At 48.1% G+C, this 13,500-nt stretch overlaps 1 protein-coding gene and 1 pseudogene across 6 annotated transcripts in view; both read right to left on the bottom strand.

The window, feature by feature from the left end:
- Positions 1 to 2,137: 2,137 nt before the first annotated feature.
- On the bottom strand, positions 2,138 to 3,277 carry LOC112129705 (large ribosomal subunit protein uL6-like; annotated as a pseudogene).
- Positions 3,278 to 9,413: 6,136 nt separating this feature from the next.
- TIMP2 (TIMP metallopeptidase inhibitor 2) overlaps positions 9,414 to 13,500 on the bottom strand; it is a 73,474-nt gene continuing 69,387 nt past the window's right edge. For all 6 annotated transcript variants that reach the window (XM_024234462.3, XM_054535820.2, XM_054535816.2 and 3 more), the window contains one exon: positions 9,414 to 12,296. In XM_024234462.3, coding sequence (XP_024090230.1) covers positions 12,099 to 12,296 — 198 coding nt within the window. In that variant the 3' untranslated portion in view covers positions 9,414 to 12,098. The remainder of the gene's footprint in view (positions 12,297 to 13,500) is intronic.

The raw sequence follows: 13,500 nt of genomic DNA on the forward strand, positions 1-13,500 counted from the left end.
ATCATCCTTCCTAAATGGTGCTGACTCTCAGACATTTGACCGTGCCAGGAGAATGGCTGTGCAAGGCGGCAGCCCAGGCCTGGGCAGGTGGCAGCCAGGAGCTGGGAGCACAGAGGGCATTAGCAAGAGCAGCAGCTGCTCCGAGATGCTTTGGCACAAGTCAGGAAACATATTTTGTAGTTTTCTCTTGTTTTTTATTTTTCTGAGGTGGAGTCTCACTCTGTCACCGAGGCTGGAGTGCAGTGGTGCAATCTCAGCTCACTGCAACCTCCACCTCAAGCAATTATCGTGTCTCCGCCTCCAGAGTAGCTGGGATCACGGGTACACGCCACCACACCCAGCTAATTTTTGTATTTTTAGTAGAGATGGGGTTTCGCCATGTTTGGTCTTGAACTCTTGGCCTCAGGTGATCTGCTCACCTCAGCCTCCCAAAGTGCTAGGATTACAGGCGTGAGCCACTGCACCCGGCCTCCTGGCCTTTTCTCTTGTTTCATTTTGGTAAACTATATTAGTTTAATACCTCTCCCCCATCGGTGGTTGGAATTCCCAACCTCAATCATTTTGGGGGCTCTCTGCCTCCTTTGAATAGGACAGATCTCCAGGGGTTTACCCAGGCTCCAAAGAGCCACTCCAGGCAGCTGGCTGTTTGGGGAGGTGCACCCTGGTCTTCTAGTCTGCGGATTCCCTGCATCGGTCCCCTGGTACTGCTCTCAAGCTCAAGGGGCACCTCAGCCAGATGTGCCCTAGGCTGGCAGAAGTCCTTCCCCTAAATGCAGCTGGGCAGGATGCCACCCTTTCTACAATAAGTTTGGTCCCAGGGATTCCGCCAACACACACACACATACATTCTATCTTACATCCTCACACACACTCACACACCCCACCACACTCACACACTTTCAAAACCCACTGACTCTCACGCTCACACTCGCCAGCCCTTCCCCTTGCTCCAAGCCCTTCACCTCCCTCCAAGTCCCCGCCCCACACAGCCTCCTGCAGTCCCAGCCCCCTTGGTGCCAGCCGTCTCTGGTGCCAGCCATCTCCCCCAAATATCCACCCTTCTGGGCTCCTTTCTGCCCAGAGGGACCTGAAGGTTCCCTAGGAAGCACTTGCTAAAGGGCTCCAGTCCCCAACTCCTGGGGAAGAAGGCTCCAGGCCTCTGCCACACAAAGCCTTCACTGTTCTCTTGGGGCTGGCACCCCTTCCTGTGGCCCTGTGGTACCAAACAAATTGATTCGTCCAGCGAATATTTCTTACTTACTTTGTTCCACGTGGTGGCGAGCAAATCAACCCTGGACTATCCCCACAAAGGACTTAAGAACACGCAGGTCATGAACAAATGAACACATTTGCGTAGTTATTATTACCAGTGGTGACCAGGCCAAGAGCAGGATGAGGTGATGGAGAATACCTTGGCCTGGGGCATCGGAGAAAACTCTTGCGAGGATGTGCTACCTCCATTGAAAGTGGGAAGATGAGGAGAGGCCGGCTGTAAGAGGAGCAAGGGAAGGAGGTTCTGGAATGAGAGAACAGCATGAACAAAATGCCCGAGACAGGATCGAGCTTGGCACCTTCAAGAAAATAAAGAGGAGAATCACTGAACCTGGGAGGTAGAGGTTGCAATGAGCTGAGATCGCGCCACTGCACTCCAGCCTGCGAGACAGAGCGAGACTCCATCTCAAAAAAAAAAAAAAAAAAAAGGGAAAGAAAAGGAGGCCATTGGGATGGCTGAGGCTGGAGGGGTGGACCACGTGCCCCACAGGCAAGAGGTCCCAACTATAGATGAAGCACTCAGGCTACAGACAGGTGAGTGGTGCCTCGGGTGAGAAGCAAGTTTGTCTCCATAGGTCATCCTGCTACACAGAATTCTCCAGAATCCCCTGCAAAGGTGTAGATGGGCTGGGTGCAGTAGCTCATGCCTTTTAATTCCAGCACTTTGGGAGGTCGAGGCGGGTGGATCACCTTGAGGTCAGAAGTTCAAGACTAGCCTGACTAACATGGTGAAACCCTGTCTCAACTAGAATACAAAAATTAGCTGGGCATGGTGGCACTTGCCTGTAGTCCCATCTACTCAGGAGGCTGAGGCAGGAGAATTGCTTGAACCCGGGAGGTGGAGGTTGCAGTGAGCCGAGATCGCGCCACCGCACTCCAGCCTGGGCGACAGAGTGAGACTCTGTCTCAAAAAACAAAACAAAAAAAGGTGTAGATGGCTTATGCTTTGTGATTTTCAATGTGATTTTTAAAAAATTTTTTTCCAAATCTATAGGTCTTTTATTGCGTCATCTAAATATCACAGATACTTAGGGCTGAGGAGTCATCCAACATCATGTTTCTGTAGCTGGACAACTCTTAGAACTTCCTCAGCAGCCTGCGGAACTGTTCCTTTTTAGGAGACGTAGACAGCACCCCAGCATTTTCTGATATCCTTGTTTTTAACTGTTGCTGCTTGCTGAATCAGAGCAGCTGAATTTGAACAAGACTGAAACAAGCTCAATGTCGTTTCCTTCAAAGATTAATTCGACATTCTGGGCTTGAGATACTGAATAAGCAACACCTGGCCTCATCCGAACCCTGCAGATGGATTTTCCACCCAAGATGTTTCGGATTTCAACAAGAGTCCCGTTCTCCTGGATAACGACGTTTCTGGGGAAGTGAGCACCCACAGAGTCATCTTGTAATGGAACCCAGGGCAACCCCTTTGACCATGCTACGTACATGACTACGAAGAGTCCCAACAGCAGCCGGCTCCCTTCAGTTTCTCCACCGTTTGTCAACCCGGAGCCTCTTTTCCTTTTCAAGGAGACTGAGTTCTACATTGATGTGATTAAAGTCCCTCCTCAAGGCTGTGCGCGGTGGCTCACACCTGTAATCCCAACACTTTGGGAGGCAGAGGCAGGCAGATCACTTGAGGCCAGGAGTTTGAGAGCAGCCTGGCCAAATGGTAAAACCATGTCTCTACTAAAAATACAAAAATTAGCCAGGCGTGGTGGCACGTGCCTGTAGTCTCAGCTACTAGGGAGGCTGAGGCAGGAAAATTGCTTGAACCCGGGAGGCGGAGGTTGCAGTGAGCCAAGATTGCACTACTGCACTCCAGCCTGGGGGACAGGGGGAGACCCTGTCTCAAAAAAATAAATTAAATAAATAAATAAATAAATAAATAAATATAGTTCCTCCTCAGGGTTCCTCTCAGGCCCTTCCCAATATCTGTGTGTTCCTTTAGAGTAATGTTGACCTTTTCTGGAATATACATGGGTTGGTTGCTGGGAACGGTCTTCATTCTCACAGTAGATGCAGCAAAGACAGCAGTTTTATTTTTTTAATATAACTTCCAGGCTTCTTAACCTTGGAATTTTGAACATACTAGGAAGTGTCTTTCCATGAATATTGTAAATTGTCGGGCTGGTCTAACAAGGCAGTTTTGGAATTCCACTTTGGGAGGTGTAGCAAGAATAACTTTAGAGGGGACCAACCCTCAGACACTGCTGGTAGGCATGTAAAATGGTGCAGTCACTGCAGAAAACAGGACAGTGCTTCCTTCAAAAGCGAAACATAGGACTACTATACATACTATCTATACATACTATATAAACTGTATATATACACTATGTATACAGTATAGACATAGTATATATGTCTATACTGTATACACAGTATATACACAGTATATGTACACAGTATATACACAGTATATGTACACAGTATATACACATAGTATATACACAGTATGGATACATAGTATATACACAGTATGTATACATAGTAAATACACAGTATATATACGTAGTATATATGTATATATTATGTATATAGGTATACATGTATGTATGTACATACTATGTATGTAGATATAGATACTATCTATATATTATGCTCCCAGACTTAATTATTGCAATACAATTTTTTTGTGTACTATTATGTATAATTATATTGTAATTTTATTATTTTATTTATTTATTTTTGAGACGGAGTCTTGCTCTGTCGCCCAGTCTGGAGTGCAGTGGCGCCATCTCAGCGCACTGCAACCTCTGTCTCCTGGATTCAAGGGATTCTTCTGCCTCAGCCTCCTGAGTAGCTGAGATTACAGGTGTCGCGCCACCATGCCCAGCTAGTTTTTTGTATTTTTAGTAGAGATGAGATTTCACCATGTTGGCCAGGCTGGTCTCGAACCCCTGACCTCAGGTGATCCACCCTCCTTGGCCCCCCAAAATGCTGGGATTCCAGGTGTGAGCCACCACGCCCGGCCTGTATTGCAATAATTATACATAATACTGTGTATATACATGTATACATAATATTGTGTATATACATATATAGTGTATATATAGATATATAAATATGTAGTAGTTTAGATATATGTATGCTGAATCAGAGAAGCTGAATTTGAAACAAGCTTAATGTCCTTTCCTTCAAAGATTAATGTTGAATTAATTAATGTAGGTTAATGTTGAATATACATATATGGCTCTATATAGTAGATATATATCTACATATATCTGTAATGTATAGATATCTATATACATATACTAAGTGTGTGTGTGTATATATATACCAATTAAAAGCAGGGACACAGATACTTGCACACCCATGTTCATAGCCACATTATTCACAATAGCCAAAAGGCGGAAGCAACCCAAGTGTCTACTGATGGATGAATGGATAAACAAAATGTAATAGATACACACAATGGAGTATTAGCCCTGAAAAAGAAGGAAGCATGGATCCATGCTATAATACCAATGGACCTTGAAGACGTGCTAAGTGAGCTGGACATAACATAGGTGGAATCATGCAGGATGATGGAATATTTAGAATAGGCAAATCCATAGAGACAGAAAGTCGACTGGAGGTTACCAGGGGCTAGGAGGCGGAGGACGGGGGTTATTGCATAATGGTTATAGAGTTTCTGGGGGGTGGTGAAAAAGTTTTGGAAATAGTGGTGATGGCCATAAAAACATTGTATGTGTAATTAACTGAATTGTACACTTAAAAATGGTTAGAAGGCGGCCAGGTGCGGTGGCTCATGCCTGTAATCCCAGCACTTTGGGAGGCTGAGAGGGCAGATCACGAGGTCAAGAGATCGAGATCATCCTGGCCAACATGGTGAAACCCCGTGTCTACTAAAAATACAAAACTTAGCTGGGTATGGTGGCATGCCTGTAGTCCCAGCTACTCGGGAGGCTGAGGCATGAGAATCGCTTGAACCCAGGAGGTGGAGATTGCAGTAAGCCAAGACTGTGCCACTGCACTCCAGCCTGGGTGACAGAGCAAGACTGTCTCAAAAAAAAAAAGAAAAAAATCTATAGTCACAGCAAATTGCCTATCATAAAATTGATGCTAGTAAAATATTGTAATTCCACTGTTTGGGTTTAATTATTTTTTAAAGTTAGATCAGGTAAAAATATCCATTAAAAATTAGGAGGGAAAAGATACTGCTACTATGTGTCCTATAACTAGGCTCAAATTCTTCCATCAGCTCCAAAGTATTTTATTTTTATTTATTTATTTATTTTTTTGAGACTGAGTCTCGCTCTGCCGCCCAGGCTGGAATACAGCGGCTCCACCTTGGCTCATTGCAACCTCCACCTCTGGGGTTCAAGTGATTCTCCCGGCTCGGCCTCCCAAGTGGCTGGGATTACAGGCGGGAGTCACCGCACCCGGCCAGCTCCATAGTTCTTTAACCAGTCCTGGTGGCTCCCCAGCTCCACCACCAGGCCCCACATCCCTTCAGATTGGATCTTGCAGGGTCTCTTGCTGCTTTTCCATGATGGGTGCACACATCTCTGTTGATGGATTGAGGCTGACCTCACCTGTCCCCATTCATTTTTCTTTCACAGGGTAAACAAGACTGAGAGGAAATAATGGTGCCTAGTTGTGTCCCTAACAATGTCGTTACCCCATATGTGAGTCTACAAACTGATTTTTTCTTTTTCTTTCTTTTTTTTTTTTTGAGACAGCGTCTTGCTCTGTTGCCCAGGCTGGAGTGCAGTGGTACGATCTCAGCTCACCGTAACCTCCGCTGCCTGGGTTCAAGCGATTCTCCTGCCTCAGCCTCCTGAGTAGCTGGGACTACAGGCGTGCACCAGCATGCCCAGCTAATTTTTTTGTTTTATTTTGTTTTGTTTTTGAGATGGAGTCTCGCTCTGTTGCCCAGGCTGGAGCGCAGTGGCGCGACCTCGGCTCAGTGCAACCTCCGCCTCCCAGGTTCAAGCGATTCTGCATCAGCCTCCCGAGTACCTGGGATTACAGGCGCCCACCACTGCACCTGGCTAATTTTTGTATTTTTAGTAGAGACAGGGTTTCACCACGTTGGCCAGGGTGGTTTTGAACGCCTGACCTCAGGTGATCTGCCTGCCTCGGCCTCCCAAACTGCTGGGATTACAGGTGTGAGCCACCATGCCCAGCCTAATTTTGTATTTTTAGTAGACACGGGATTTCGCCATGTTGGCCAGGCTGGTCTTGAACTCCTGACCTCAGGTGATCCTCCTGCCTTGCCCTCCCAAAGTGCTGGGATTACAGGTGTAAGCCATGGCGCCCGGCCTACAAACTGATCTTAAATCGTTTTCAAAGATCAGCAAAACATGGATAATTGTTGAAAACAGATCATAGACACATGGAGTTGGTCATACCATTCTCTGCATTTTTGTATATGTTTTAAATTTTCCATAATGAGTTTAAGTCAAGTTTGACTTAAATGCATAAATATATGAAAAGGATATAAATCACCTGGCGTGCTGCTTACTAAAACTCCAAATGTGGGCTGCAAATGCCAAGTAAGTTCATTTGTATGAAATGGAAAGTTTTGATATTATTATTATAGTATACCACTCAACCATTTTCCCTACATATTTGGACATACAGAAGAAACAATCCAAATATTTCTGCAGTAGATATTAAGTGGATCACATTTAATGTGACATTGGAACAAACTTCAGATGTCGTAAGTTTGTTCTTGCTTTTTGGGCAGTAACTGCACACAGTAGGAAACACGATTATTCTGGCTGCCCCTGGAATAACAGATTCTGTACAACAAAGTATGCACGTGGGCCAGGGGGCAGCTAACTGTTCAAATACACCATTAAAGAATGTCCATGGCCGGGCGCGGTGGCTCAGGCCTGTAATCCCAGCACTTTGGGAGGCCAAGGCGGGCGGATCACAAGGTCAGGAGATCGAGACCATCTTGGCTAACATGGTGAAACCTCGTCTCTACTAAAAATACAAAAAATTAGCCAGGCGTGGTGGCAGGTGCCTGTAGTCCCAGCTACTTGGGAGGCTGAGGCAGGAGAATGGTGTGAACCCGGGAGGTGGAGGTTGCAGTGAGCCGAGATCACGCCACTGCACTCCAGCCTGGGCGACAGAGCGAGACTCCGTCTCAAAAAAAAAAAAAAAAAAAAGTCCATATGGCGAAGCATTATGAGACTTTTGATTGAAGTTTGAATTATGATGGGAACATCTTTCTCAGCACGAGGATAGGGTGGGGGCAGGGAGAAACAAACTGGAGAATAAGACCCAGGAGGCCAAGCACGGTGGCTTACGGGAGGCCAACGCGGGCAGATCACTTGAGGCCAGGGGTTTGAGACCAGCCTAGCCAACATGGTGAAACCCCGTCTCTACTAAAAATACAAGAATTTGCCGGGCATGGTGGTGCACACTTGTAATCTCAGCTACTCTCGAGGCAGAGGTTGCACTGAGCTGAGATCACACCGCTGCACTCCAGACTGGGCAATGGCATGAGACTCTGTCTCAAAAAAAAAAAAAAAAAAAGAAAGAAGGGGGAGCTTCAAACTCACTGTTCAAAGTGACCTTGGAGGAAAAAAATAGTTATTTAAAAAGAGAGAGAGAGGCCTAGGAGTCAGATCAACCAACTGCAACGGATGGATCTTATTTGGGTCTTGATTCCAACCCATAAACCACACAAAAGCATCTATGAGACAGTCAGAGATGTCAGAACACTGACTCGATATATGATGACATTGATGAATTCTAAGTAAGTTTTTGACGTGTGATAAAGCTATTTTGGATTTTTTGTTGTTGTTTGAGACAGGGTCTCACTCTGTCATCCAGATTGGAGTGCAGTGGTGCGATCTCAGCTCACTGCAACCTCCACCTCCTGGGCTCAAGTGATCCTCCCACCTCAGCCCCCCGAGTAGCTGGGACTACAGGCATGCACCACCACACCCAGCTAATCTTTGTATTTTTTGTAGAGTTGAGGTTTCTCCATGTTGTCCAGGCTGGTCTTGAACTCCTGGGCTCAAGCAATCCGCCCACCTTGGCCTCCCAAAGTGCTGGGACTACAGGTGAGCCACCGTACCTGGCCTGGAAAAAGGTTTTAAAAGTAGTTTTTATTTTTTGGCTGGGCGCAGTGGCTCACGCCTGTCATCCCAGCACTTTGGGAGGCCGAGGCAGGCGGATCACAAGGTCAGGAGTTCAAGACCAGCCTGACCAACATGGTGAAACCCTGTCTCTACTAAAAATACAAAAATTAGCTGGGCGTTGTGGCAGGCACCTGTAATCCCAGCTACTCAGGAGGTTGAGACAAGAGAATCACTTGAACCCAGGAGGCGGAGGTTGCAGTGAGCCAAGATCGTGCCATTGCACTCCAGCCTGGGTAACAGAGCGAGACTCCGTCTCAAAAAAAAAAAAAGTAGTTTTTATTTTTTAAACATATGTGTACTGGAATATTTATAAATGAGACTGCTTCATGCCTGGAATTTTTTCTTCCAAATAATTTCATGACGGGTGGGTAAAGACTGAGTATAGGTCTAAAGCTGGCCATGAAGCCCTCAGTGTCAAAGCTGTGAGACGGGTGCATGGCTCTGCGTGTCTCTATAATAAAAAGCCAGAGGCATGTGCTGAATGAAGGGGACCCTCTTCTACACTTCTGCCTCTTCATCCACCTAAGAAAACCACATTTGCTTTTACCTGTCCCATCTCTGCCGCCCCGTCTCTGCCACCGCATCGCACTTTTCTTTTTTTTTTTTGAGACAGGGTCTCACTCTGTTGCCCAGGCTGGAATGCAGTGGCGCAATTATAGCTCACTGCAACCTCTGCCTCTGAGGCTCAAGTAATCCTCCTATCTCAGCCTTTTGAGTAGCTGGGACCACAGGCACATGCCACCACGCCTATTTTTTGCAGAGACAGGGTTTTGTGAAGTTGGCCAGGCTAGTCTCGAACTCCTCGGCACAAACAATCCACCCACTTCGGCCTCCCAAAGTGCTGGGATGACAGGTGTGAGCCACCGCACCTGGTCTGCATCCCACATTTGACTCAGAGCTCACTGGCCTTGTTTCTCTGGAGGACACAGGGCGCCCCCTCCCGCCAGATGGGAGAGGCTCCTTGCAGAGGCTGATTCCCATTCTTGAGCTAGGAAGTGGCCATTCTGAACATCGGATACAGCCACACGGAGAGAGCCCACGTTCTCTTTGATAATACTGTTTATTGTCCACGGACTGAGCGATTGCTCAAGAATGATACAAAGCATCAGAGACATGCGCAGTCTGCTTGTCAACTTTCAACAACTCTTGTGTGTTCTCAGCACCGGAAGGTCTCAGACTTCATATTCCAGCATAAACACAGTGCTCCCCTCCCCCAAAAATCCAAACGAAAACAAAATCAACAGAGCTTTAAATTATGGCAGCAAGTCCAATATTTCTTAATACTTATCAAGCAAAGATTTGAAAATAACTACAATGTAAACTTTATTTTAAATATTTTGAGTTGCTTGCAGGATGAAAATAGGAGAAGAGAGCTGTGCTTAGAACATAACATATAAATTAAACGATGCCAAATGGAGAGCCTTCTTAAACTATATATATATTGCCATTATTTACTGTGAAGGTATTTGAGCGGCTTCCTCTCTCAGCTGCCACCCGGCTCTTCTTAACCTGTTTTGTTTTCTGCTCAGCATGGTTAAAAAACCAACGTGTGTGGATCAAATATAAAGGCCACACCTTTCAGACCAAACCTACTCAAAGATCCTTTACTTTGTGATAATTTGAATTGGAGAACCAAAGACGGGAGACAAATGAAAGCAAAGATGCTCAAAGAACCAAAGGAAAGACCTGAAGGAATCCACCTGCACAGGCCACGCGTTCCACTCTGGGTCAAATGCTTCCACGATGCAGAAACCTTTTTTTAAAAAAGTGCAAGTCTAACACCTACCAAGGGTAATAAAAAACACAGCACAGGAATGATTACAGCTGATGTCAAAAACAAACCAAAACATTAAAAAAACAATCAGCAGAAACAGGAGTAAATGTTACATATGATATCACCATACAGGAAGCGAACGGGGGTGGGGTGTTATATGGGTTGGAGGGGTCTGGTGGAGTTGTATATACTGAAATCACACAGACTGGTCCATTATGACATCTTACCAACTTTAGATCACTGTACAGCATGAAAACGCCCGTGGGGCAGGGGCCGATTCCTGGATACCCTCCCAGTCTGCCCTAGAAAGGGAAGTCATCAAGATCTGTGCTGACCAGGTCCCGGTGGGCATGGGGGCTGCATGCCACTTGGGGGTCAGGAGTCTTAACAGGTGCTTTGGGGTTGCCGCTGAATAGAACAGGCTAAGGTGGCTTTGGAAGCATTTTGCAAGACCACTCCCAGGCCGCCAAGCTTCGGTTTCATTGCATGTGTATGTTTACATAATGTGCCTGTATATCTTCAGTTTATCTTTACAACACAGGTGGGAGGAAACAAGAGATTCTCCTTATCATTACCGAGAAAGTTCTTCCTATCCTAACCCCCATATCACTGGCTTCAGGAAACCACGTTGAGGGAACACATAGGTTCCCTAGTTCCCTAGGAAGTTTCTTAGCTAGGTAATCTTTGTCATTTAAGAAATACAAGCAGAAGTTGGTATATCTGCAACTCAGGTTCACCTATCATCTGAGAATTCATCTTTAGAAAAATAAGATGTCTCTTAAAACAGGCCAGAGTGTCCTGGAGGCTCAGAAAGAAGCGAGTGTGTCACCAAAGCCACCTACCTCCAAAATCCTTCCCTTCCTAGGCTGGACTTCTTACTCTGCTTAGCTGGCGTCACATGCAGAAAGCCCTGTGCAGAGCGATGGCTGTCAGTCTTTGAGGGAGGGGACACTAAGCCTGGGAGAGCACAGCAAGACCCAGTTTTTTCTGTCCTCAGGATATGCAGATGGGGAGCCCAGCCAGGCCCTGCACACAAGCCTGGATAAAGCAAAGCCATGCAACTCAATCCAGGTGCCTGATGCCAGAACGGGCAAGAAGCAATGGCAACCGCAGCAGCTCAGGAAGGGACCTTGAGGGCAGCCACCGGCCCCGGACAGCAGCCTCAGGACAGGACCTCACCGATTCCCCCTGCAAGCTGGGGAGCATGTGGGCGGGGGGTGCAGGAGACAAAAAAGACTCAGCTGAGGCTGGAACGCAGCTCAGCTGGGGTTTCTAGCTCCCATTTCTACAAGGCTCAGAGGGAGGCTCCCACTGGGATTCTGAGGATTAATAGGATTGATGGGGCTCCTTCAAGAACGAGCCACTGGTTCCAGGCTGCCCCTGGATGTGGGGGGAGTCAGGTGCTGGGAGCTCATGGTGGGCACCGGGGCGATGGGGGCACTTGTCAGGGGCAGGGAGTGCTACACTAGGGCCAGAGGCGTGGAAGCTGCAGAAAACAAGGGCCATGCCCCTCTCAAGATGAAAGGGACCTGGTAGGCCTGCTACACAGTCTTGCAATGACCCTCAAAAGTTTCTGCAAAATGCACATTTCCAGGCCCTGCCCTAACCCAGCTGGGAGATCCCTAAGTGCTGCCTGCTCGGCATCTGTGACGGTGCCAAGGCAGGGACTGGGAGGGAAGCCGCGTGTCCCAGCCCTGCCTGCACCCAAGGATCGAAGCCCCAGACACATAGTGCCTGGCAGAGGGAGGATGGGATGAGGACCTTGGACCCACGTCTCCCTCCAGACCCACAACCGTGTCTAAAAGGAGAAGGGGGAGCAGAATCGTATTAACTTGGACCCATGGGATGAGTGTTTTATTCATGCTGTTTCCAGGAAGGGATGTCAGAGCTGGACCAGTCGAAACCCTTGGAGGCTTTTTTTGCAGTTGGCCACAGGGGTGCTGTAGGCCTGCTTATGGGTCCTCGATGTCGAGAAACTCCTGCTTGGGGGGCGCCGCGCCGCGGTACCACGCACAGGAGCCGTCGCTTCTCTTGATGCAGGCGAAGAACTTGGCCTGGTGCCCGTTGATGTTCTTCTCTGTGACCCAGTCCATCCAGAGGCACTCGTCCGGGGAGGAGATGTAGCACGGGATCATGGGGCAGCGCGTGATCTGGGGAGGGGCACACGGAGGGGGATGGAGTCAGGGACCCAGGAAAGGGTGGGTGGAGGCTGCTCTGGGGGCATGTCCAGAACCTGGCAATGTGCCTACGTGCGGTGTACAGGGATGGCAGCCTCTCCCGAGACCCACAGCTCCTGCAGGGGCAGGCGGCTGGCCTGCGAGGGGGTCTTACCTGCAGGGAAGCTGTGCCCCGCCCACTGCTGCCCCCCCTTCTACTGCAGGTGTGCTTCCCTTTGGGCCATCTTCTACCTTCCTGAGCATGAGAGAATGGCCTCAGCTTGGCCCTGCCCTCTGGAGGACACAGCAACAATAAAAGGGCCTGGGTTTCCTGGAGACAGATTCCAGCCCAGTGTTGCTCGCAAGCCGAGCCCTGAGGTCATCGGCAACTAGCAATTTGGCCAAGGAACCCTATGCTACAAGAGGATGACCGCCTTCACTGCCATGGAAAGAAAAAGGAAAAACTTGCTTTTGATTTCATGCTGGGCACAGAGGAGTTTCACTTAACATACATGTGGCTGGAGACTATGAGTTCAGAATTCCTGTTTTGAACATGCTGAGAAGGGGCTGGTGGCTGTCAGGAGGGAGGGCAGCCCCAGGCAGCTCCCCAGGGAAGGCCAATCCCCACAGCCTCACCAGAGTCTCCTGGTCCCAGACTCACTGGGAGTGACCCAGGGTGGGAGGCGCTCAGCACTCAGCAATGCTTCTTGTGGGGAGGGTGGGGATAGGGTGCTAGGAGCCCACAGGGTAGGAGCCAGCCTGGGAGCCCTGGAGGCGGTGATCTCACCTTCCACAGCCACATCTAAGTGCTGCGCTGCTCCAACTGTGCCTGGCACAACCTCCGGGCTCATTTTAAGAGGAGCAGGTGTTCAGGTGTTCTCAACACACAGACCCCACATAGACACCAACCCAGGTGTGAAAATGTCGGGAATGTTGGAAAAAGCGTAAGGCCTGCAGTGCCTTCTCATAAGCCACACAAGCGTTTGCACTTGCACATTTGTAGAAAATTACCCATGGGACCATATTTTCTCTCCCCATACAGTTCCTTTTTCTGGAAGCTACAGGTAACAGAGCTGAATTCATGCTCTTACTCTCAAATCTCCTAGCCTTCCAGACATCCCCCTCTTTTTTTGGGGGACAGAGTCTCACTCTGTCAACCCAGGCTGGGGTGCAGTGGTGTGATCTCAGCTCACTGCAA

Source organism: Pongo abelii, chromosome 19, assembly GCF_028885655.2.
Source record: "Pongo abelii isolate AG06213 chromosome 19, NHGRI_mPonAbe1-v2.0_pri, whole genome shotgun sequence".
In the NCBI taxonomy this organism is placed as follows: domain Eukaryota; kingdom Metazoa; phylum Chordata; class Mammalia; order Primates; family Hominidae; genus Pongo; species Pongo abelii.